The sequence below is a fragment of the Nannobrachium achirus genome (genome assembly GCF_963921795.1).
Source record: "Nannobrachium achirus genome assembly, chromosome: 16".
NCBI lineage: Eukaryota > Metazoa > Chordata > Actinopteri > Myctophiformes > Myctophidae > Nannobrachium > Nannobrachium achirus.
In genome coordinates this window covers 59,827,311-59,854,648 of record NC_137823.1, presented here as the reverse complement: position 1 = coordinate 59,854,648, position 27,338 = coordinate 59,827,311, and the positions used below count along the sequence as shown (strand labels likewise).

Genomic DNA, 27,338 nt, shown 5'->3' with positions numbered 1-27,338 from the left:
AATCACAATCACAGTGTAATACCTATAACGGCTGGCCCAAATTGATTATCATTTTGTGCACACTTTATTGCGCTGTACAGGTTAATAGGGCTACATTTTTTGACGCAGGGAAAATCGCATATTCCAGACAAGTGCTTTTATTATCTTTTCGGGATTGGGACTCGAACCTGTGACGTGCTGTCAGGCAAGGCCAACAGGCGTCCCAAAAGGAGTCAGTTTCTAGCGAGTTAGCGCGGATCGGAGGTGGATGGGATTTAGTGGCAGTTCAGATGTAAGGAAAAAAAAGGAAAAGAGAATTGTCGAGCGATACAAATAAGCGTTTAACCATAAAATCCCACTGCTCGCCGTCAGAGCTGCCATTCTTTTTTTTTAAAGAGTACAGATTAACGTAGCAAGACGGCAAGTCCGGAATTCTGCTTTAATTTAATTCTGCCATGATTTTATACTCATAAGAATCCGCCTCATTGAAAACATTTAGCTCTTTCTAAATGCCCACATCACCTACCTACATTTTACACATAACCTTTAAGAAAACTAAGTTGAAAGATTCCATTATCGTGATGCAATCTGATTCTGAAGTCTTCTCAGGGCCTAATGTACAGGGTTCCCACACATCTTTACCAATTAATTTCCAAAACTTTTCCAGAATATTTTACCCGATTTCCAGGACTATATAACAATAATTCGGCTCAATAACGAGTCGCTTACTCCTATGCGCAATGCCCAAAGACAGGTAGTGTATGCCAGTGGCTCAACCTTTTCAGGCCCGTGACCCCCGAAATAATCATATTTGAATAGAGTTGAGGAATTTTGTATAACACTAGTTATTTTTTCCAGGACCTTCCAGGACCCTTGATCAATTCCAAAACTTTTCCAGTACTGAAAAAAAAAATCTAATTTCAAAATATTTCCAGGAATTTCATGACCGTGGGAACCCTGAATGTAACAAACGGACAATTTCAAGGGATAATTGAATAATAACAAACTGTCATTGTTCAAGATAAACAGCGGTCTTGGACTTGGGTCTCTTCCTAACTCGTGAGCCGTCTGTTGAAATTGTCCAGTCAGTGATTGTGTTCAGACTCGGCGAGGTTGGCTTGTAAAAGTCTGAAAAACAGCTGTGTTCTAACTTCTAGGTGGGGCAGGGCCACGGAATAATGAAGAAACTTGCTGCCAAAGTGTGACTCACTGTGTTCTACACACACACCCCTGAGAGAGGGAGGGAGGGAGGGAGGGAGAAACAGGGAGGGGGGGGGGGGGGCCCATGGGACACAGATTTAACCTGTATTTGTCACTGTTTCACATCACCTCAATAAAGTGTGGGCTGTGCAATAAAATCTGGTATCAGATACTCATGTGATGAAGCACATTACAATAGCGTGTTGGAGACCTCTATGTGGAATACATTGGAAAACAAAGTGAGTGACAAAAGAAAAGTAGCAACTCAATTCCTCCTCCAGAGTCCACAGTAAGAATGTCTCTCTAGAGGGGAATAAAGAGGTTGCTCAATATCTATGTACATTGTTGTAATTGTTAATGTCAATAGCTAAAATAGATGATCTAAACGCTCACAAGTCACAACACAGAAAATAGAAGAACATTTGGGGAAAATTACGACCCAGAAGTGATTAATAAAGAACCAGAATCGTATTATTGTTCAATGCTCCAAAACAAACTTTTCAGTACAAAGAAATGGACTTGAAACTCAGTGTGTATAGGGCCAATATGTAATGTAATGTAATACACTACTGCAGGGAAAGAATATGGAATCAGTGCGACTACAAACAAACATCTCTTTTTCATCAATATACAGTATGCTGCTATTCATTTTATGAGTGACACATTTATGGTGATGAGCTGTACGAATTGTAAACTGGAAAATGGGTGTCCTCCTGTAAAGGGCTTTGCAGACAGGCGCGATTTTTCGCACGGAAAAACAGACAATTTCATTGTTTTTTTTAAGAAACCAATGATTCTCTATGACCGCATGCACACCTGCTCCGAATTTGCCATGCGACAACTCCGACAAGTGGCTGCGGCAGTGCGTTTTTTCCCCCGATCGAAACCAGTTCGATTTGTGTCTTTTTGCATGCGGGAAAAACTCATTGACTCCTTTTATGACTGCATTTCAGATCCGCAGTGCTGATTTCCGCACAGCATTGCACACCAAATCCAATTCGTTTTAAATCATGCAGCAAACGGAATAAACGCAACTGGCCTGTGTGCAAAGCCCTTTAGATCCAAATTACCAGCACTATTCGTCCAAGACAGCTGTGGCAAACATTCCATTTATCCCTGATGGACCATGGATCCTCAAGTAGGAATTCCTCAGTGAAATTAAGTTACCAGCACTTTCCATGCAAAGTTAAAACAACATATGTGGGAACGGATTTCCGAACGTGGACACAAGAGCGTGCCTCTTTCAGTGCTCTGCTGTGCAGACTCCCCAGGTACATCGGAAGGGAAACGCCAGAAAGAGAAGGAAAGAGAGAAGATTGAAGGGGGGCCGGGGTATCAGTGAAGGGGGGCCGGGGGTATCAGTGAGGGGAGTTTCCGGTATGGTTCATTTTGACAAGCAGCTGTGCATCTCTGTCTCCACAAGTATGAGTGTGGCATGAACTTGCATGAAGGGGATGCGCCCACGCACTGTTGTTTCTCACTCACACCAATTAATCTATGTCATGATTGTCTGCGTTTCCCGGCTCTGCTTTTCCCAAAACTATTTTGGTATTGCCTTCAGTATTTGGTTCTGTAAACAACATGTCATATAATTTCCCGTAAAATGACAAATGGCAAATAAAGTCTTTGGATCCACTTGCCATTATGCAACAAAAATACAGGTTGCAGTTTAACCTCTGTGTTTGCTATTTGCTGGCTGTCCTGCAATACTTCTGAGATGATCTTCTTTGGCTAACTTGCACCGTCACACTTAAACCCTATACTTAGTTGACCCCAAGACCCTACTCCACTGGGTCCTCTCCTTTTTTCCCTCAACACCAAATCTCTTAACTGAAACTTGTTCATCACAAGCACGGCTCAACGTGTAGCAACACAATGTGTTGTGAGCATGTAGATCTGATATTTATGCAGGATGTTCGCCCCAGAACAGGGACACTAGGGTTCATAATATGGTTACACGTACACTCTGTATGTACCTGAGCTAGTCTCAGGTGCAGTACACTAGCCATAAAGAAATGCCACAGAGAGAGGTGCCAAACTGTGACTTGATTTTTTTTCACACAACAGAAACTTAACCAGCATGCATGTTTAGCTTAATAAAAAAGGGATGCAGTAAAAGGTCATGGTTTTCAGTGGGAAAGACAGAAACAATACACAAAAAAATAAAAACGGTGAGCAGTTTTTGCAGTAGTGTTTTGTGGACAATCTGGAGATTCTTTGGCTTTTTGTGGAAACATTCCATCAGCCATTCTTTCCTATTCTGAATCTGTTCCTAATTGTAATACTTCAAGGTGAACATAGTTGCTTGCTATACATTACATTGACTGTACAGTTCATTAAGGTTTGACGAGACTTCAGCTTAATTTGAGTTAAGTTTTCTTTGCCAAACAAATATCCCATTTGCCATAGTGGTAGAAGTAATATCGTCTCTGTGGCGTTGCATCAGTACCAAGTGAAGCAAACACTGACTACGGTTTCAAGTGAAACTCCATGATTGAACATTGTCAAGTACCACGAAATAACCTCTAAGGAAGGAAAATCTAAAAGATCGATTCAATCCAGCCCGGCTTTAGCCAGGAAAAAATAATCAGGGCAATCAATCTGAAGTTTCAGTTTGGGAAAAGTCTAAATTGAGTTGAACATTCCTTGAAGGTGGGTGGAAAACAATGTGTGGCTGCTGACTCAAAGGTTTAATGGGCAATGAAAAGTCCAGTTTCCAAAGGTTGCAAAATGAAATGGTCTGAGGGCTGAAGAACTTGTCTGTCTGACCTCCTGTTGTCACTTTTAACCCAGCTCCTCTGGCCCCTAACTGTCATCACAGTAAAACTCATACACTCACACATACCTAAAGGGTATGCAATTAACCATGTGAACCCTAGCGTCCCTATACTGGGCATGCCATAACAGGCAAATATTTGGTGAAAATAGCAGATCTACAAGATCACAACACAAACCAAATAGACCCCCGCACAAGTCAACTGAAGTATGTGGGGCTTAAGCCGTTAAAGGACAACTCCGCCCTAAATCACTTCTAGGCTCCTTTTCCTACTACTTATATTGATCCCAAAAGACTGTCCATGGGGTCTATTAGGCAGAAATGTCCCTGTTGTCCAGTCTCCAATTTTGAACACAACAAATAGTGTAAAAGCGATAGGCTCCACTCTATGCTATGAGGGCTGCTGGGTTCTGCTGGGGAAACTTCTGCCTAATAGACCCCATGGACAGTCATTTGGGATCAATATAAGCAGGAAAATGAGCCTGGAAGTGATTTAGGGCGGAGTTGTCTTTTAACATGGCTGTGGTTCTCAGTACACCAACAGAGTTCTACAGTCAACAGGGCAGAATATCCAGATCTAAGTCAAGCCTTCTTTTGTGAAACATTTCAAAACATCTTGATCCAAGACAAAGTAAAAGCAAAAGCAAAACAGGGCACTTAAAGTCACAAGGAAACAGTAAATTCAAACTTGTGACGCAGACCTTTTGCAGGATCAAAGTACAAGTGATGCTATACATCAACAACTGTAATCCAACCTGAATGTTATTATAAACAAAAATGGCCATTATGTGGCCATTATCTAAGCACACTGTCTGTGCTTAGAGCTACTGCCAGGTCAGTTATCTGTGTTTTTGTTACCAGACAGCTGCTGCAGTGCAAACTCAAAGAAAGTGAAAGTGCGCTCGGGTGGCGCTGGCTGCGCAGTGGTAAAGTCCCTGCCCACCACCACGGAAGGTTGTGGGTTCGAATCCCCTGTGGTGCAACGGGCTATGTCGGCGTCTGTGCGAACACAATCGGTCCGTGTTCGGGGGAGGGAAGCCGGACAGGGAGGGTGATACTGGTCATTACATGTATTCCTACGGGCTGGGAGGGGGCGGCACCTGTCAGCAGGGAGTGTTGGCGGGAGGAGTAGGACGAAGGCTCTACGTCCTCCTGGTGGGGGCTCCTCACTGGCAGGTGAGTCAGTAGGATACAACAGTACGTCCTCCTGGTGGGGGCTCCTCACTGGCAGGTGAGTCAGTAGGATACAACAGTACGTCCTCCCGGTGGGGGCTCCTCACTGGCAGGTGAGTCAGTAGGATACAACAGTACGTCCTCCCGGTGGGGGCTCCTCACTCAGTAGGATACAACAGCAGTGACAACACAGAGATGTGTGTGGGTGTGACGAGGAATCAGTTGGTATAACGACTAAATTGGGGCGAAAAGGGGGTAAAAATAATTGTCTAAAAACGCTCTGGGACTCAAATTATAATAAAAAGAACAAAAAAAAAGAAAGTGGGATTGAGCCTCTTTAATGACCACAAACTTCAAGGTTGGTGGAAGTTATTTCTGGCAGAGCAGAGCATGGCATTCCACTCAGTACTGGCATGGGATTATCATCACCACGTTGGACACACACACACACACACACACACACACACACACACACACACACACACACACACACACACACACACACACACACACACACACACACATCACATTTTGCACTCAATGACACAGTGACACACAGCCAAGAGAATGCACAACAGCTGGGCTGGCTGTTGTGCTCCTAGAACACAAGTATACGTTGTTATTACTCACTGAACTAAAGCAAAGGGCGTACAGTAAGGTGAGCTTTGATGTGGGCCATGCATGCATGCATGCAGGGGTCCGACATAGTTTGACACTTGACTCATGCGAAATTGATGTTGGGACACGCATGCGCAGACAGTATAGGGAAAAGACAGGGGAAAGGCCAATGACGCCACCATGATGAATTGTTTATGATTTGTCTTTGGGCTCGTTAGCTTGACAGCTGGAATAGCCAACACGTTAGCCAACATTCTCTCCTGTGAGTGTGTGTGTGAGTGTGTGTGTGTGTGTGTGTGTGTGTGTGTGTGTGTGTGTGTGTGTGTGTGTGTGTGTGTGTGTGTGTGTGTGTGTGTGTGTGTGTGTGTGTGTGTGTGGGCTAACTCAAAAAGCCCTACGCCCTGCTAACCCATTCTGAAAGGTGCAGTGCGTTGAAAAGTCCCAAATGACAAGCGCCCTTTCTTATAACCGTTTATTGGGGCAGAGATAGCTTGCTTTGAACTTGCTAGCTGCTGTTAGCACGGCCCTCCTCCTCTGCTAACTGACGGGCGGCCAACACTTCACTTTTTAACTTTTGGTTTGACAGCCATGATGATGACAGCCAATTCCAATAGCACCTAACCGGTTATACTTGTGGCCAGTACTGTCAAAAATCATGTCGAATTCCCACCAACATTGTTCTACACCTACTAGTTAACACGGGGACTAAAAAGCAAAACGCTAAAACAGAGCATTCATGTAAACTCCATAACGTTAGCAGGCCTCTGGGGAGGCTAAATGCTACTTTTTTTACGCCTATGCTCCATCGCAGGAGGGTGTCGCTGGCCTAGCTCTGGTCCAGAGCGGTAGAAGGGAGTTTTCCTTGACGCCGTGTCATGGATGAGCCCTTGCGCCGTGGGAAAGGCTGCTATCTTACCACAGGCGCTCGTCTGTGGTAAAAATATAAAATACGGGTTCGCTCCTCACCAAAACAAAGACGGCTTTAGGGAGTTGAAAGCCTGCTTTCCTTAGTGGCAACAATCCGAGCCCCCACCTCACGTCTAAAATATACTTTTTTTTAGCCAGAAAGGAAAATATTCCTCCGGAAGGCAAAATCTGGTCAATGGCATTTTCTATTGACAGGACCTGTAGAGGGCGCTGTGGAGTAGCTAAAACTTCCGGTGAAACATTTTCTTTTTCTGTGCCAAAAGGTGTATTTTAGAGGTGAGGTGGGGGGCTCAGAGTGTCCCCACTCAGGAAAGTAGGCTTTCAACATCTCAGAAACGTCTTTGTTTTGGTGAGTAGCGAACGTGTATTTTTTTTTCAAGGAACAGACAAGAGTTCTGACTGAGCAGCCTGGGCTGCCGCCGGCTGTGAGCTCCAGGGCTCACAAGCAGAACTCCTTTAGCGCAGCGCTAGCATGGACCAGAGCTATCGCTGCCTGCCTGGCCCCAAAACGGAACAGTACAACCCGACGATCTGGTGGTCTTTTTTAAGAGGCGACAGCGCGCTTCATGTGAACGCTTGCTTGCTTACCTATGGTGGAGATGAACGTTGTGTTGAAGGCGTCGTCAGAGAAGCGGAACAGCACGCACGTCTTCCCCACGCCCGAGTCTCCGATCAGAAGCAGCTTGAACAGCAAGTCGTACGTCTTCTTCGCCATTGGAAAAACAACAACAAAAAAACAGCTCGTGTTCACCAAGACAAAAAAAATGAAAAAATGAAAAGGAAAAAGGAGATCAATCTAGCACGGGGTTTAATCAGATCCTAAAGCCAGCTCCTCTCTTCTTTTTTCCAGCCAACCCTTGGCTTGGTGGTGGGCCGTGGTGGGTCTGTCTGTTGACTGATAGAATTTTGTGGATCTGTTGATTAGTAGTGGTATAGTTTTTTTTGCTTAAATGGCGTTGCCAGAAGAAGAACCGTGTCCAATAAAGTAGCGTTATTTCCCAAATATCCCACGATTTCCCCCGGTCGGGCGTGAGAAGAACAGCTAGGTGGTAAAACAATAGGATATCCTCCCGTGTGATTCCTCTTTTTCCACGCTTTCTTTTTCTCCCACACACACTCACACACACACATACACACACAGTCGGGACAAAATGGCTCCCCTCTACTAGCCCGACTACACTCTTTTCCTTCCAAACTAATAGCGATCTAATTCAAATTCCTGGCACGCCCCGTCGTTCCCATTCCAGCTACAACCTCGTCCGAGAAGAGTCCGAAAGAAATGACGGCCTGATAGCGTGTCTGGCAGCGAGGTTTTTGTGCAGATATTGTGGGGTTTTCTTTTAGAAGGAGTAGAAGCCGAAACAGACGACCGCCGTCGCCTTCGAATGGGAGCCACCGCGGCGACACCCTAGATTTCCTACACTCGCCCTTTTCCCGCCCCCTTCTGTCAAAATGCCCGTTTCCCATTGGCTCATATCGCTGCCTTTCAAACGAACCGACGAGCCTGGTTGGCTGTTTGAAACGTACCCGGAGAGGTAAATGGGCGTGTGTTAAATTGACATATAGAAAGGGCAAATGTTACTGCGTAACCGCTTCGGACATGTGGGCTCTGATTCAACCATTACTCCCAGTGTTGAAATGTTAAGTTATGATCCAACATGGCCTCCAGTTGCTTGCTGATCTTGGCCGGGCTCAGGGTGTGTTTGGTGGCAGGGCTTGTTGGCCACTTTGACTCGGTGGTGACTAGACTATCCCAGCTGTGTGAGTCGAGAAGCTAACCGCTGCAGCCTGCGGGAAGTCTGCACCGCACCCGGGTCTGCAGACCTGCAGACCCGCGTCTGCAGACCCGGGTCTGCAGACCCCATACTACTTAGTGACTTGGACAGGGCGTCGTGGGGCGACGGTGAGATTCGATCTAGTGATCTCTGGCACTCAAGTCGGCGACGCTATCCATTCAGCCATCAATGCTGATGTTTATCGTGGGCTTGCCCAGGCCTTACGGCCTGGGCATAAATAGAACGATTGCATTCACCACGGCTTCGTAACTCGCGCGGCGCTCCGCCGGCCGCGCGGCCCTGGCCCGCTCTTCGCGGCCACTCGCGCCTGCGGCGCTCGGGGGCGAAGAGCAGGACCAAGGCCCGCCTGCCTTCGCGCCGCTTGCAATGTCGTGGACAATCGAGCGGCTCCGCCTGGCTGCCACTGGGAGCAGTAGAGAGGTTGACCTGGGTCTGCAGTGCTGGGTCTGCAAACAGGTCTGCAGACTCGCAGACGCCAGGTCTGCAGACTCGCAGACACCTTCCCGCAGGCTGCAGCCGTTACTACTTGGCAAAGTGATGTCATAGCTCTACTTCTGGTGCTTGTCACGGGCGTTTCCCACATCCTCCTCGCTCCCCAAACTCCAAGAACTTTACTCTGAACTGTCTATCTATAAGTCCCTTTTCCACTGACATGGCCCAACACCGCACCACTCCACACCGCCCACTTGTGCCAGGTTTTCCACTACTGTGAAAGTGGTACTAAACGTACTTGACTAAACGTGGTACTAAAAAGTTTCCATTCCAAAGTAGGTCTGAGCTAGGCCAAACAGGGTCAAACACTTCATAATGACTGATCACTCACTGACTTTTCATTTAGACCACCAGGATAGAGTTGTAATACATGATAATAGATTATTTTGTGTTATATAATCACTGTTATAATCTATTATAGTGTATTAGTTATCATAGTAATACATTCATACTTTATATTGTAGGCCTATTATAATCACAGTTGGGTCAATTTGTTTCTTACTTGTGTAATGGAAAATATATATTTTTATTATGTGGTGTGGTCCCTGGTGTGGAGTGGTGCAGTGTTGTGTAGTGTGGTACTAAAGCTGCAGTCGAAAAGGGGCTTATATTCTATACAATAACTAGCCCTCTCTCTCTCTCTCTCTCTCTCTCTCTCTCTCTCTCTCTCTCTCTCTCTCTCTCTCTCTCTCTCTCTCTCTCTCTCTCCCTCTCTCTCTCTCTCTCACACACACACACACACACACACACACACACACTCACACTATGCACACAGTGTACTGTGTACTCGCATTTCTCTCTGTGTCTCTCTCTCCCTCTATTGTCTTTCTCCTGCCTGTCAGAGAAGTTTGACGGAAGATCAGGCGCTCCTTCTGGAATGTTGAGTATTCCCCTGCTTCCTCCAAGCCAAGTACAGACTTGACACACAGTGGAAACACGATGCCAGTCTAAACAAGGAGAAAACAAACGTAAACCAGATGTTAATGACGCGACAGAGCACCAGGGGTCCTTTAGGGGCTGTCATGCTACACCTGGAATAGTTTAGAATCCATTAGAGTTTCATATCACCTCAACTGCTGGGCTTCAAGAATTCGGACGGTAGCTTGCCTAAAAATCTTTTAGCAATGTTAACATTTTGATCACTAACTAGTAAGACGCCACAGGGCGACATGCGACCTCGCTCTACCGCGCCAATTCTTGGCCATCTGGCCAGTGATGTAGGCCTATATCGGACCTGTTACCCATAAATGGAATGGAGACGATGATAGTCAACAAAGTTATGTCAAAACATGCTCATATATGGGCAAATTGGGCATTACCAAATATGGGCATTGGGTTTAAAATCCTCTTAGCAGACATTGTGTTGTATAGAGCTTTACTTTCCTGTGCTTTTCCCCTAATTTTTTTCATTTTTTATTAGTAATAATTTAGTAATTGATAGGAAAAAGTCATTTTGGGGTTGAACTAGTGAACTACCCCCTTGAATCAGGTCAAATGATCTGTCTTTCAGAAATTCAGCCTACATTTATATTACCCCAGAGTTGTGGCTCAATGATGTAACGCCAGGTCAGGAAGGTCATTGTGGCCTCCTGGTGGTGCTATAATAGGCCAGTATGGAAAGGGTGCCATGTCTTTTTCGGCCTTGCACGGCAATCGGGTGCTGCATGCATGATTTTGTTCCAAAAATGTGTTTTGCAAAAGCCGAGCAGCTGGTGGCACTATATCAGGCCAATGTGAAAAGGGTGGCATTTGTTCCATGACCTAGTGGGAATGCGTGCAAAGTTTCATGGAAATCACAAGCTGCATGCGTTCATGATTTGAGACATTAAAATTTGTGTTCAAATATCGGACAGATCCCTCCTGATCACATGACTATAAAGATACTGTGTAGTGTGTACTGATTTGTGTGATTGTTGGAGAAAATCTGAAGGAGTAATATAAAAAAGTGCTTTACATAAGTCGGCCTGCTGGTGGCGCTATAAAAAGCAGATGTGAAAAATGCAGGGCAAAAGTTGCATGCAAAATGTCACGGAAATCGCACTCTGTGTTCATGATTTGAGGCATTTTGTTCAAAAGGGAGAACTCTTGCAAACTTTGAAAGACAATAGGCTATTGCAATCTTTGGAAGACAATTTTAGCCAATCAGGATGGAAAATGAAAAATCTGAAAGACCTGTTTCGTTTAATGACTGTAGAGATACTGTGTACCGATTTGCGTGATGTTTGGACAAAATCTTTAGGAGTACTGTCCAAAAATGTGTTTTGCACAAATCCGCCTCCTGGTGGCGCTATAACAGGCCCATGTGAAAAGTTGCCAACCTCTGCCAGGGCAGAGGTTCTGCTCTGGCACCCAGGGAGCCATCATGGCAACGGTGCCGGAGATTAGCTGTTTACAGACGGAAGGACACACAGACACATGGATGGACGGACGGACGGACAGACAGACAGACAGACAGACGGACGGACGGACAGGGTGCAAAACGGTTATGTCTCCTTTACGATATGTCTCCATTCCGACACTAACCCTATCTCTAACCCTAACCCTAAACTTAACCCCTATATGGGAGTGTCGCCACTCCGACAATTAGAAGTCAATTTCGGAGTGGCGACATGTCGGAATGGAGAGAGACTCCCGTGCAAAACATGCCTTTCGGCCTGGCGGAGACAATGACCGGTTAAATGTTAGGGAGGGTGGGGTGTTAGATTTGGCTCAAACCAAGGCAGTCCATTAAAATGTGTCCTGAAGGCATACACACATTCATGGCATACTGTACATAACATTCTGACAGCTTTTATTATGAACCACAAGGTGGCCAATCATTTATAAGATTGTGAAAATAAGAAAGTGAATGCACAATTGTAGGCCTACTTTTTCTTCAAAGAAAAACATGAATCTTCCCATTTTATTTGGTGGCTGCATGAGAGTAAGTGTATTCTAACTTTGATCCAACAGGTGATGCTATTGTGTCATATTTTAACTCTGAAGTAGGCTATAGGCTACTGTAATCTTTGGTTCAGCTGTTTACAGTCAATGGTTTATAATAGGCTAAGAAATGTTGATAGACAGCAGGCAGCAGTACACAAACAGAGCACATTTCTTTAACCTAAACACATAGGCCTATGAAGCCGGCTGACTGAGTCTATACATGTTTTGCTAGTCTATAACGCTACTGTATACAAACAGTTTGATGAAAGTAATAATCTTTATGGTAATGTCTGTATGTCATATGTTTCTCAATTTAGCCCTCTGTGATGGAATAGATCTATGAGTTGTAGCCAGGTAGACTGTCTGATATAATAGGGTTGTCAACATTGGACTGTCAGAATCCAGGAGATTTGTTTTTTGGGGGTGCGCAGAACTCCCCGACCGGGGTCTGGGGGTCCCCAAAACTTCTTAATAGATATATTTTCCTGTGTTCTGTTTAATTTTGTGCATGTTTGATACTTTTATCAGGCTTGCTTTACTAGCATGGGTACAATTTCAGCTTTAAAATGCCAAATGTAGTTGTACAGACTTGATGACAGAATCTTTAATAATGACGTCTCATCTTTAAGTCATTACTTAAGTGAATATCTGTATGATCTTGCATGCATTGCCCCCACCCCTAAAGCGGGGGGTCTGGGGGTCCTACCCAATTTTGTTTTTTACATAGTAGACTTAATCTCCTGTGTTCTGGTGAATTTTGTGCATGTTTGATACTTTTATCAGGCTTGCTTTACTAGCAGCATGGGTACAATTTCAGCCTTAAAATCCCAAATGTAGGTGTACAGATTTGATGACTGAAGCAAAGGACATCTTTAATAATGACTTCTCATCTTTAAGTCATTACTTAACATTTATAACATAGTAGATGTAAGTTCCTGTGTTCTGGTGAATTTTGGGAGTTTTATTCCAAATCCAGGAGAAATCCAAGAGATTTGCCAATCCAGGAGATTCCCAGGAGATGGGGGCAAAATCCAGGAGACTCCTGGGAATTGTAATTGCAGTGGTAAAGTAGTCTACTACCGTAAGTACATTTAGTACTGTACTTGAGTACAACGTTGGGGTATTTGTAGTCTTTACTTGCGTAATTCAAATTAATTTCCAATACTTTTACTTCTACTCCACGGCCACTACACGTCAGAGGAAAATATTTTTACTCCACTACATTTATTTGAAAACTTTAGTTTGTCACTTTGTAGATTTTGATTATTATAACAGAACATAAAATTAACCACTTCAGCTTTGTATAGATTTCAGTCATTTGAAAATGTTTCAAATTTTGAAATGTATACAAATCATTTGAAAATAGCAGATCTACAAGCTCACAATGACTCGCGGCGAGCTTGTAGATCTGCTGTTTTCAAAAGATGTGTATACATTTCAAAATGGGACACAATAACTTTTACTTTTGGTAGCCTACATTTTGTTGCCAATACTTTTGTACTTTTTTGTAGCCTACATTTAGAATTCCAGACTTTTACTTGTAACAGGAGTAGGCCTACTTCTACATTGCAGTATTGATACATTTATTTAAGTGAAAAATGTGAGTAGGCTAATTGTTCCACAACTGGCTTGTGTAATTGATCAATAAAGTGGAATAAATATCAATTTTGAGGATTTTCTCAAATACCCAAGCAAGCCTATCCCAAATGAAAACTCCATATCCCATGCTGCTCTGCGCTGCTCCGCAGTGATGCGGGGTGTGGCTGAATGGATGTTCGTGGAGGAGAGGCAGAGTCTGTCTGTCTGCGCGCAGGCAGCGAATGATCCACTGGATCCACTCCTCAGCATCCACAGAGCCGACAGCGAAGAGATGCGAGCAGCGGTCCTCCACAGCTGACCTAAAAGGCTCATTAAAAAGAGGACATGAGGCCACAAGACGCCGGAGCGCCAATGAATGTGTCGGCAGTGTGATGTTTTGTCAACGGATGAATTTGGACGCTGCTGGGGCTGCAATGGAACGTCGACATAGCGCGTGAGAGAGAGCCTCTTCAATGACCGTCAATTTCTTTATCGGTAGAAATCAAGTCTAATTATACGATAATTAGAAAAGCAACCTATTTATTATAATATGATATTAGAACCCGGTTATTTTTTTTAGCACGATGAGATAACCCTGCGACTAGCCTATTTGTTATATATTATAGCGATTTAATGGCCAATGATTACACCATTCATTGACAGTAAGACAGGCCATTTAGGCTAATTACAAAACACCGGGCGTTCGTGGCCTTGTTTTGTTGGTGGTGGTGGTGAACAACAAATAGCTTTATTCTTCTTTCGCGGAGGAAAATTAGCCTCAATCATCTGTCATCATGTCTAAAAATAAGAGCAGTGAGTCTGTAAAGGTGGTGGTCCGCTGCCGCCCGCTGAATCGAAAAGAGGAGACGAGCGGCGGTTCTGGAGGAGGAGGAGGGGGGATCATACAGATGGATCTAAGGCTGGGCCAAGTGGTCCTACGGAATCCCCGAGCACCTGCCACGGAACCGCAGAAGACGTTCACCTTCGATGCCGTCTACGACGCGAATTCCAAACAGCGCGATCTGTACGACGAGAGCGTGCGGCCGCTCATAGATTCCGTGCTGGAAGGCTTCAACGGTACCATCTTCGCGTACGGGCAGACCGGCACGGGGAAAACATACACCATGCTGGGCGCATGGCTGGACCCGGAGAAACGGGGCGTGATCCCCAACGCCTTTGATCACATCTTCACCCACATCTCTCGCGCCCAGTCCGACAGGCAGTACCTGGTGCGGGCCTCCTACCTGGAGATCTACAGGGAGGATGTCCGGGACCTGCTGGACCCCAACCACGGCAAGGCCCGGGCCCTGGAGCTCCGGGAGAGCCCCGACACCGGGGTGTACGTACGAGACCTGACGTCATGCGTGTGCAAGAGCGTGAAGGAGATCGAGGAGGTGATGAACGTGGGCAACCAGGCGCGGGCGGTGGGGGCCACGGACATGAACGAGCACTCCTCGCGCTCCCACGCCCTGTTCCTGATCACGGTGGAGTGCAGTCAGCCCGGGCCGGACGGGCGGAAGCACATCCGGGTCGGCCGGCTGAACCTGGTGGACCTGGCGGGCAGCGAGAGGCAGGCCAAGACGGGCGTCCACGGAGAACGCCTGAAGGAGGCCGCCAAGATCAACCTGTCCCTGTCGGCCCTCGGCAACGTGATCTCCGCGCTGGCGGACGGGCGCAGCAGCCACGTGCCATACCGGGACTCCAAGCTGACCCGGCTGCTGCAGGACTCGCTGGGCGGCAACGCCAGGACTGTCATGGTGGCCACGCTAGGCCCCGCCCCCCAGCACTTTGACGAGACCCTCACCACGCTCCGCTACGCCAACCGTGCCAAGAACATCCAGAACCAGCCCCGGGTCAACGAGGACCCCAAGGACGCGCTGCTGCGGGAGTTCCAGATGGAGATCGCGCGCCTCCGCGCCCAGCTCAGCCACCGGAAGGGGAGGAGCAAACACAAGACGGAGGAGGAAGTGGACGGCGAGGAGGAGGGCTGGGACGGCGGCGAGGAGACCGACGGAGACGAGGCGGAGGTGGAGAAGGAGGCACAGGAGTACAAGCAGGAGGAACAAAGGTTGGAGCGGGAGAAGCTGGCCATCGGGGAGGACCACTCCCTGTTGGCCGAGGAGAAGCAGCAGCTCCTGGGAGAGAATCAGAGGATGATGGGAGACCTGAGGAAGGAGCAGGAGGCCACTGAGCAGCTGACTGCCAAGTACAAGGTAAGGGAGGAGCTTATAGCCATGAAGAGCTACAGCAGGGTTCCCCAATAGGCGGCCCGCAGGCCATTTGCGGCCCGTGGGGGGCTACTGTCTGGCCCTCACCAACCCCAGTAATAATGGTGGTATAAGAGCAGCAACAAAACTAGTATATCGTCATTGTCGGGTGGAAAACCTGGATCTCAAAATGTGTACGTTCTTTCGCAAGGTAAAGCTCTGCTTCATCAAACAAGGCCGTCGCACAAAAGTAGTGAAAACAGCAGATCTACAGGCACACCGAGGCGTTGTGTGCTTGTAGATCAGCTGTTTTCACTAGTTTAAATCATTTTAAAAATGATAAACGGTTTTAGATTTTCACCCGACAACGACGATATCTGAACTGTCGCTGGAGTTGCAGGAACGCCGCCGTCGCCCCCTGCAATGTTGTGGCCCTCGGTTTGGTACCCTAGACATAATTTGGCCCTTGGGGGAAACTAATTGGGGAACCCTGAGCTACAGTATGGGCAGTTCACTGATGCTGCATGCTCTCTTTCACTATGCAGTATTACATTACTGTCAGTGGAATAACTAGTAGTAAGACACCTCATGGCCCTTTAGGGCGAGGTCTCGCCATGTGATGTATATATGGATATGAAGTCCTGTTAGATAGGGAAAATCCCAGTTGGGCGGTGTCCCAGTTGGGCGAACAGACTGTAATTATTGTCCACGACATTGCAAGCGGCGCGAAGGCCAGCGGACCTTGGTCCTGCTCTTCGCGCCCGAGCGCCACAGGCGCGAGTGCCCGCGAAGAGCGGTCCAGGGCCGGGCGGCCGGCCGAATTCATGAGTGTCTGACATCACTGTGATGTCACCTGTAATGTCACAGTGATGTGTCAGGGGAACCACAGTGACACGTACGGTATACATACAGTATGGACAAGCTGTGCCGGTTCGGAACCAATGCACTCCAATAAGCACACAACATGAAAAGCTGTCAGCCATGCATCCATTAGGCTATGTTTAACTACTCATCATTCACAACAAAAATACCAAATTAATTCTAAGCACCCTGTGTAAATACTTGCGAAACATAATTGGGCATAAGTGGGTAGCGGGTGTTGATGTTGAATGAACCAGACCCTTACTGTGTGTGACACACACACACACGTGCACATACATGCACGCGTGTGTGCGAGCTCAGTGCCGCGCGCGCTGCGCACACATGATTGATGTGAGATGATAGTAAAATGATCTTCTGAACTGCTAAAGAGGGGCTTCACGGACGGAACTTCCTTCCTAATTACAACAAACAGAGAGTTGTATTTACATGATTTAGAGACACAGCTACTATGTGTGTTTATTTCTGTAATTATGTGTCCTTTACCAGTAGTGTGGTTGTGTATCGTGCTTAGGGAAGGAGGTGACGCCCTTTACTATTTTAAATGTAAATTCATCCTGTTCTCTCCCTCAATTGTCCTCCAATGTTGTCAGTTCTCTCATTATATGGCTCCATTCGCTCTTTCTCCCCTTTTCTATTTATTTCTTGCTCACACATACTGTATATACACACGCGCGCGCGCACACGCACACACGCACGCACGCACGCACGCACGCACACACACACACACACTGGACATCAAAGATTGAGTCAAAGCTACTTTAATTAGCTGCTCTGATTCATTCCCATATCCAGTCAATAAGTCACCCATGCAGAATGAGAATGACCGTATAGCTGCAGTCTATAATACAGTAGAGCCTGCTTTCACTAACACCAGACACTGCTTTGTCAGCTCACTGAGCCAAGCCATGCCCATTAGCCCTGACTGAGACCTAATATGAAGAGAAGCAAAAACGTAAAGAATTTCGCTTAAAAACATCATAGGGAATACTTGGCTCAATATTTTATTCTCTAGGTCTAGGAAATAGTACAAAGAAAAGAAAGGCTTTTTTCATTATTATTACGAAATGCTATTTTCAGGGCACTGCACTGGGTTAAATAAAACTCCAACCTAGACAAAATAGGTAGGCTTAAAAGGAAAAAAGGTAGCACCAATGAGGCCAAAAGTATAAGGCCATTATTATTCACAGGTAGCCAACAAACAGTTCTGTTCCTCCAGGATACAAAAAGGTGAGATACTTCTCTGAGTCTTCTCCTGTTTGTCCCTGTTATGATTGAGCAGTTATCACATAATAGTTTTCTCTCATAACACTTCTCTCCACTCCAGCACTCTGAGGCTAATGACACTGTATCAAACCCTTTATGATCACTGCCTAGTACACCTGGGAGAGACTGTCATATTATGTCTTTGATGGTACAGTAACTGTGGAACTACAGTAGATGTTTAATGTTGTCTGATGTCAACAGCCTTCCTCCTCTCCTCTTCCCCTGAGGAGGACAATTATGGTGGTAGGATATTTCCTGCCTTTGATCACGGGATGCCGAGTAGTAGTGGTTATAGAAATCCCCTCTTCACGAGTAATAAGGATGAACGGTTTATTATGCAAAAATAGCAGTCTGTGACCAGAGTTAGTGCCCAAAGCAACAGTGTAGCAAATATTTCAGATCACGATGAGTCCATCTTTGGAGTCTCCATTATGACGTGCTTAACATTTACATTTGTGTATCCTTTCTGTATCCTTGCTGGCCTTGGACTAGTCTCCCTGTCAGCTCTCCTCAGTCTCCTGCACACGCACAGTAGAATCCTTCCTAAGTGATATTTGTAACTCCATGGAACCTAATTGACCAGTTGGGTCCATTTGGTTACATCTTTACACTCTCAGTATGTATTTTGATTGTCTTAAGTACCAGCTCTTATGCCTTAACTTAAAGGCCTAGACCTCCGACTTTCCAACGTGCAGCTTTCCTCACTCTAATTCGGGGTAATGCTTTTCTTTTTTTTTTCTTTTTTTATTCTGTTTTTATTTTGATCATCATGTACATTCCTTCATAGCTTCTGCTATGTATGGTGTATTTCACGTATCTTTGATGACCAATCTTTCGACGGGGAAATGCTTTTCAGAAGATGCGAGTGAAGTCATTTTGTAGTTAAACCACACCTTTCAGACGAAAGGTTTGGTGGTCGGAGACAATATGGACAGACCTTTAAGTTAAGAGCCCTCTGGCTCAGAGTCAAATGAACACTTCCACACAATGATATTACTGTAAAGAAATATAAAGGGTACTGTGACTGTTAGTGTTGCTTTATCAAGCATCAAAGTACACAATCAATTACCGTCTTTCTTTTAGAACAGCTCAATTACTGAAGCAGCACGGCACACTTGTAGAGGACTTTATGCGCAGATGAACATCTTTAAAGAGGTCTTCATTTACTATCAATTATTTATCCATCTGGATCCCCATTAGCTCCTATACAAAGAAAACATTATTTCCAGGAAGTTGCAGACATCACCACAACAGACCAGACGCACAATTACAGAAACCAAGGAAACAACTGCAAACATTAGGCTCCTAAAGGAAAGGAGTGACATCACTTAGAGTCATGTTAGAGAAACTGTTATGAGCGTAGTCAGAGAGCCCTTCAGATCTTTAATTATATTACCACTGTGTTCTATTGAATTTTATCCATATAAACGGAACCATAGAATCCAGGCACATGGTTCAGCAGAAATGGAAAAAAGATGCAATCAATATAGAGATTAAAAACAATACAATACAAATGACAGTGAATATTTACAATTTACAATGTAGGCATTTAGCAGACGCTCTTTACCCATTTAGGCCTAGACTTATTGAATGCTTTTTAACCAGTGAAAAATAGCAGATATACAAGCTCAGCGCTGCGAGCTTGTAGATCTGCTATTTTTTAAAAAGTTGTGAAAATGTGTGTAACTGTAAATCTTTGAATATATGTATTTTCAAAGCGAACATTTGTAACTCAAATTTTGCTTCTGGGGGGTCGCTGGAACTAAATATTTCGAGATGGGGGTCCGTGGCCAAATACATATCATTTTGGGGGTCCTTCACATGAAAACGTTTGAGAACCACTGACATGGTAGTCTCTCAAGAACAGACTAACTGAGCTCCAGTTAAGTGAAAAGGACCTTTTCTTTGACGATGGCTGGCCAGATTGCTGACATATAGAAACATAGGTTTTTTCAAAAAGTCTTAGAAGGATTCAAAAGACACTTATAGAATCGGGTAAAAATTCAAATTTTCAAGTTTTTTCAAAAATAGCAGATCTACAAGCTCGCAGCGGGGCACTCGGTGCCGCGCTGCGAGCTATGAAGGCTTTAATCAGTCAGGCATTTGGGAGGGTGTTAAGATACTCCAGGAAAGACTGCAGTCCAGTGCCGAGGCTTTTATGTCTTTATTGATAGGGCTAGACAGTAGACAGTAGGCTGACAGGAAATGGGGGAGAGAGATGGGGAGGAGAACATGCAGCAAAAGCCATTGGGATCCAGGACTTGAACCCACGACATGCTGTCAGGCTAGCTAAACAATCCACCCATGTTAAAGGAGCTATAGTCAACCTTTTCTTGAAAAACTGATGCTAAAATCAAAATCAAACCTCATTCGAAGTGAAGTGGTGAATATGTATTCTATGTGTTCTAGAGCTATGAAATCTGTGTTCTAGATCTATACATTGTTCTAGATCTATACTTTCTATGTGCTTTAGTTCTATATTTTTATGAATTCTGAATGAATTAATGATTTTGTCTGGAGGGCCAAATTGTCATGTGAAGCTTGACCAATCCTCAATTCTGCATGCACGGGACATGTACGGGACAGACAAAGCCACTCCTTGGGAATCTATGGGAATCCTCAAAAAAAAAAAAAAAATGGACGGGACAGACAAAGCCACTCCTTGGAAGCGGCTTTCACCGCTTCAAAAATAATGCAAAATAATGATAAAATAATCATTTTGGCCAATGTCGGGCTGACACTTTGTTTACATCCTAGTCTAACTATCAAAGAATAGACTAGAATGTAAACAAAGTGTCAGCCTGACAAAAAAGTTGACTATAGCTCCTTTAAAACAAGGTGGGGATATATACTGTCAGTAGTTAACTGCATGAGTATATAGTCTGGCTATGCCAAGCTACTGTCAGGGTACACCGAGCCTAGGTACCTGGACCACTGCAGCTGCAGCCCAGCCAACCTGGAGTATTTCTTAATAGAATGTTTTGTATGATATCTCTCTTTCAATTGTTCCTCAGATGCTGGAGGGCATCTCGGGTCTTCTCAGTCAGTGAGGTTTTAAAAAGACCCTATATGCCATGATCTTCCCTATGGTTGGCTTAGACCGAAGCTAACCCACCAATCACAACCCATGGCCAGCAGTCAGCATTTTCCTCTGCTCTTTTAGCCAATTCGATTGAGGTTGCTAGGCAGATAAACCACACTGCCAGACCGGTCGTTGGTGGGGGGGCAACAGAAATAGTATATTTCAAATTATTATATTGGATCGAAGTGCATCATAGTCCCCCAACCTTCTATACCTCTTTTGCCCTCTTTCACACAAGTAGATAGACACACACACACACACACATATCACACAGTTCTGCGGATGTGTGCATAACACACACACACGCACACTCATGTAAAAACCATTCACACTGATACACGTGTAACACACATACACTCATATGCACAGATGAGTAGGTCAGGATCCAAGCTCTTCATACTGGGTCCAGTCAGCTGGTATCACTGCAGGGAGGCCTTGGAGGTGCACCTCACCATCTGTGGAATGAGGCTGACATTAATGCAACTTCATAGCAGTCGGAATGTTGAGCAAAAGAAAACCTAAATTGGTACATAAAGTATCGTATAAACAAAGTGAAAATTAATCAGTGGGTATAGTACACACAAACACACACACTGCAAGTTCCTGAGTGTTAATTTAACTCCAACAGGAAGGGTGTGTCCCAGCTATAACCTGGCGGTTGGACAGTGGCTGGTATGACATCTAGGGTTCCTTGTTCCTTCTAGGGTTCCTTAATGGACCTCCAAAAAGTGCATTGCAGCTGACATTGTGGTCTGACCTCTCTGATGTCCGGTGGTGTCAGAGGCTGCGTTAGACTGGTAAAGGGCCGCTTATAGTTCTGGATGTTTGATTTTGTATACTTTTTAGGTGAGAGAGATCGTGCAGTAATTGCGTCGACATGCTTAGTTTTTCTACAGTTTGCGCGTGCCGACCCGCTCTCCGCTCCAATTCTGCTCCCGTTGGGGCAGCACAGGAGAGCAGAAAAAGCAGGATTTCACTCTAATGTCTCTGTCATCCACACAAGTCTTTTTATAAATACTTTGTGTCAGTTAACGTTATATCACCAGCCAGTCAAAGGATATACGATTCGAAACGCAACTGAAACGGATTTTGAACCACACTCACTTCGAGTAGCCTCCATTTCTCAAATCTGGTGATTTCTTTTTTTTTTAATACTTTTTATTGCAAAGATTTCAATTTTACATTTCATATTTCACATTTTATATCCATAGTTGCAATTATTTTCTTTTCTTTTTTTTTTCTATAAATTTACATGCAAAAACCCACCACCTACTTAACAACACAATAGAAATACATAAAATAAAATAAAATATAAAATAAAGAGGCTCTTTTGTTTGATGTCCGTGCCTAAAACACCCTTTGTCTGAACAAAAACACAAAACAAAATGTCTGGTGATTAATCAATAACCAACAGGATTTAATATTGTCTGTCTTATTATGTCCGTATGTACTGTATGTGTATCTCCGTCACGTCTGACACTTTGGTTCTATGGGCAGTGATGTTAATAGGTTTTTAATGTAATGAGTCCCGGGACCCAAGGAGGGTCTTTCGGATGAGTCCCAGGGATATTTTATGGGTCCCACAAAAATTCAACGCGTCATGTCATTTTTGACAAAGTGCAGCATTTAACTTGAATTGGTTATTATATGGTTATTTACATTGTTTATCTTACAAAATACATACAAAAACGAATGAAACAATTAAACTATAATAGTACCTTGAGATGAAGAAGCACTAGGGATGGAGCTCATTAATTTCTATTGATAATGAGCACCTTATCGATGTTGCTTATCGAGCCGGGCTTTTATCGAGCCCACTATTGAGCTTTTTTCTGTTATTTTGTGGAAAGACATGATGAGACACTAATATATATATATAATTACAGTACTATTCATGAATTAATAATAATAGCCTACTGTAAAACTATACTATAAACTATAGGCTAACATTTCCATGTCTCTCCTTTTTTTTACAGTAAATGCATATCTATTTTTTCCATTAAATACATTTGACCAGGGCCTTCAAATACAGTACTTTAACAGACAGAAGGCAAGTCAACCTTTTTATTTTTGGAAAATATTTGAAGAAACTAAATGTGTACCGTCTCTTTAACAGTGTAATTTATAATGCATAGTACGACGGTGTCACGCAACAAAAAAATACCTAATCAACAAGCTCAAACCGTGTCTGCTCGCACCGCGTTGTGATCTTGTACATCTGCTATTTTCGGTAGACTCAGAAGTCGCGCTGGCAACGCTACGGATTCATTCGCACGGAGCGATACATTATAACTCTATGGCAGTGATTTTGAGTGTCCCAAACGGATTATTATCGATGGAATCATTCATATTTTCAAGCACCACATACTGTGGGTGGAAGAGAACGGGTGTCGCGCTGCTTCAACAGCCCGCGTTGGAGTTGTTTCAACTCGTCTCAGACTAGCTCTGGTCCATAGCGTTAGTGGAGTCACTCCACTAACGCTATGGACCAGAGCTAGTCGCAGACGTGCAAAGTTATTGATTGCACTTGGGTCTTATGTGATGCATTATGGACAAGTGCCTGGCTCCGTCTGCATTGTCGAAGACAGTGTTCCCTCCCGAGCATGATGTAACAACCGTGCTGCATATAGCCCATTGTATTTAGCTCTCCCCTTCCAAAAGGTAACCAAACTTTTTAGTGTTTCACGCGTTCCACCGTTGTTCCGCGGCACGCATGCACTTCCAAAGCACACAACTATCGATGACACATTGTACCTCCGGGCCCCCGGCCGCTATAGCAGCCCATGACGTGACGCTTACCCGATAACAGGCTCGACAAGCCAAACCCACGTTCGGTGGGGGAACCCTTCTTGGTGTATCACCTAACACGCTGTGCCACTATGGTCAGAGAGCGGCCCGGTGCTACGCTAAAACTAAGGCACCCATTGAATTCTGTGACCATGCATGGAGCACACAATAGCGTCGGTGGATTCCAAACACACACTGTCGTTAGTTCTATCGTCTGTTTTAAGACTTTCTACGCGGATTTCATTTGTGTTAACGTAGGGTACAGTAGCATGCCTTCACCCATGAACAATGGTGGCGTCTGTGGACTTTTTAAAATATATTTTTTTTCGCGACGTGGTAAATTATTTTCACGTGGACTCCAATGGAGGCGATGCGTCCGTGGGACCCCAGAACACTGACGTGAATGCGTCTCTAGGCAACGTGAATGCGTCAGAGACGCGGGATGCGCACGTAATGACGTCACTGTATGGGTTTGTCTTTCTGACATCATGCTCTGATATCACTGTGATTTCAGGGGAACCACTCCAACAGAATGGGTTTGCTGCTCTGACATCACACTCTCTGGCTTCACTGTGATGTCATACTAACAGAATCCCTTTTATGCCCATATAGTGATGTCATCAATATTAACTCATACCTCGCGATCCCCGTAGATTTCCCGCTGTACCGCGCTGCCATGCCCGTAGAGCCCGTAAAGTTTAATTAGCTTTAATCATTATGAAAGGATTAAAAGTATTAGCGCAGATTTTCGCTGATTCTGGCTCTTTAGGCCCGCCCCCCTAACTGTATCCGGTCATTTCCGGTCTGGACCGGATCCAGCTTTCCGTATCCAGTCTGAGCCTGGGCCATAGTCCCGCCTCCATTGGTTTACTGTGTAACAGAAGTGGAAGCTACTCGGCGATGGAACGCTCGTTTTTCAATCGGATTTTTGCGTTTGGAAACTTTGATCCAGTCTCTACACGCTTGGATTATGATCCCCGCACATATCGTGCGTTTTGTGCACGAACGTGTCCACGTGTTACCATAGCGCATGCCTGGCTTTTTTTCAATGTTTTTTCATGTAAACACTGGCGGATAAGCAGGAATACAGCGTGGCAACGGATATGTCTTTTTCAATGGGGTTTTTTGTATTCGAAAGCTTGTCACCGAGTCTACACGTCTACTAGATGAGTCGCGCACAGATTGTGCACGATGCGTGCGCGTGCCCACGCTAAAAGGTAAGGACAATTTGGCAGCTGCTTACTACAGCTATGTTTAAAATGGCAGAGAAATTTTTAAGCCCATATCTAAAAGGACTTCATATGGGAATGAAGTCAAATTATGACCCCTGGTATCCATATATGGAGATCCATGTACTGTGTATGGAGATATGCTGTGAGAGCCCAAACATTCTTACTCAGTTATTCGTTATGTGAAAGTCCTATGACGTTTATGACATCATACTGACATCATACCCTTTTATGCCCATACATGGAGATCCCTGTCTGTAGAAACAGCCTCACAGATATGGGCTGTCTTGGCCATATGGATTCTGTTAGTGTGCTATGTGGCCGATGTGGCCTCCTTATTCTGTATGGGTAACTGGTCCGATATACATCACTGGCCATCGATTCATCTCTTGATGAATCGATAAATCAAAAAGGAAATCGATAGAATAATCGTTAAGATAATCAATAGCTGCAGCCTTAAAGGACAACTCCGCCCTAAATCACTTCTAGGCTCATTTTCCTACTTATATTGATCCAAAAAGACTGTCCATGGGGTCTATTAGGCACAAATGCCCCTGTTGTCCAGTTTCCCCAGCAGAATGCAGCAGCTGTCACAGCATAGAGTGGAGCCTATACTGCCCTACAAAGGCAGAGTGCAGTAACTACGTTTTCGGACACACCAACTTATTTGTGTCGCCCAATGGTCAAATTAGCCTTCATGATATTGGGTTATGAACAATTAGCTCAAGAACAGATATACAATCAGTGTAATATCACCCTTATGCCTTTATCTCATTTGGCTGATCAGCTGTAAGACTTTTAAACCCATTTTTCTGTGGAATTCCTGTACGTAGTTACTGCACTCTGCCTTTGTAGGGCAGTATAAGCCTATCGCTTTTACACTATTTGCTGTTTTCAAAAGTGATTTTCCTTTTCATGAATGTGTTACTAGTTGTCATTACAAACACATCCATGCCTTGGTTGTCCCACACAAGCCACCACAATCTCATAAATAATGTTTTGGGGTGAGCATTCGGCACAAGTGCCAATCAAAGTGACTGCTCTGGCCAATCACAGGGCATATTTTCCGGGACTTGGCAAACACATAAAAACATAACATCTGTTTAGCAGAGTGTGATGGCTTGTGCGTGACAACGATGACATGGATATGTTTGTAATGACAACTAGTATCACATTCATGAAAAAATAAAAACACTTTTGACCACAACAAATAGTGTAAAAGTGATAGGCTTATATGCTCCACTCTATGCTGTGAGAGCTGCTGGGTTCTGAAGGGGAAACTGGACAACAGGGCCATTTCTGCCTAATAGACCCCATGGACAGACTTTTTGGATCAATATAAGTAGGAAAATGAGCCTAGAAGTGATTTAGGGCGGAGTTGTCCTTTAAGTACCATGCATAGTAGTACTTAAGGACCGCAGGAATACACAAGAAACGGAAGGGAGAGTGATTTAATCCGGTTCCTCCGGCCGTCCGGACGTAATTGATTGTCTCCGTAACCTTACGGACAACACTCAACCCGACGGATAAAAACCGATAAGAACGTACGTACACATGAACTACCCGTGGCGAACTTGTGTCAACCGTGGGGGCAGTAGAGGGAGAAATGTTTCGTCTTTTTTTCTTGTATCCATTTCGTAGGAGGAAGTAAAAAAAACAAACAAAAAAATCACAAGTACACGCTGAACAGTGAACAGGCCAGGACGCATACCCGCATGTCAGCCTAATCAGCGCTCTCTACCAGCTGAGCTCTCTCGAATGCGTCTCTCTCCACTCCCGTGCACGCGATTTTTGCGGTTTTGGGTCGGTTTGGGTGGCTACCGTGGCTCATTAACTGTCGGCGGCGCCCCCCAATCCGAGTGTATCCTCCAAGGGTGTCTATAAACCTCTCTGTCAACAATGTAGGCGCTATGTATGTAGCATGTAGCATTTGCTCATTGGGAAGATGCATTTGGGTGCCATCTAGTGGATATAGTATGTACATATAGGCTTTATTGAACCCTTTTACACAGAGACCGTACGGTAGTATGAATGTCAACGCAATTACCGTACGTACTGTCTCGCCCCCAAACGTACACAAAATCAACCATACGTAACTATAAATGGCCCTTTAGTTAGATCTCCCTGTAAATCTCCATTAAGCTAGTGCTTACTGCTTAACTGTGCCCATAATGCCATGTTGTATTGGGCTGATGAAGCAGTAAGGTTATCATGTTGTATTGGGCTAAGGAAGCAGTAAGGTCGTCACTGCAGTGGCTGTAGGAAGCCTCCTGCTGATCAGGATGCTGAGGCTGTCCTTACTGAAGACTATACTTAGAATTATTTCTGGGTCACTATCAGTGTCTCTCTCTTTCTCTCTCTCTCTCTCGCTCATTCCATCTCCTCCTTTTCCTGCTGATTCTGTCTTCACTTCTCCTTCTGTCT

At 44.8% G+C, this 27,338-nt stretch overlaps 2 protein-coding genes across 2 annotated transcripts in view; one reads left to right on the top strand and one right to left on the bottom strand.

Moving 5' to 3' along the window:
- rab10 (RAB10, member RAS oncogene family) overlaps positions 1-8,058 on the bottom strand; it is a 32,576-nt gene extending 24,518 nt beyond the window's left edge. The window contains exon 1 of the mRNA XM_080743937.1: positions 7,262-8,058. Within this exon, the coding sequence (XP_080600063.1) occupies positions 7,262-7,388 (127 nt within the window). The 5' untranslated portion in view covers positions 7,389-8,058. The remainder of the gene's footprint in view (positions 1-7,261) is intronic.
- A 6,200-nt stretch (positions 8,059-14,258) lies between these two features.
- Positions 14,259-27,338, top strand: part of kif3ca (kinesin family member 3Ca) — a gene marked incomplete at its 5' end in the record, with an annotated part of 31,430 nt that continues 18,350 nt past the window's right edge. The window contains one exon of the mRNA XM_080744265.1: positions 14,259-15,677. Coding sequence (XP_080600391.1) covers positions 14,259-15,677 — 1,419 coding nt within the window. The remainder of the gene's footprint in view (positions 15,678-27,338) is intronic.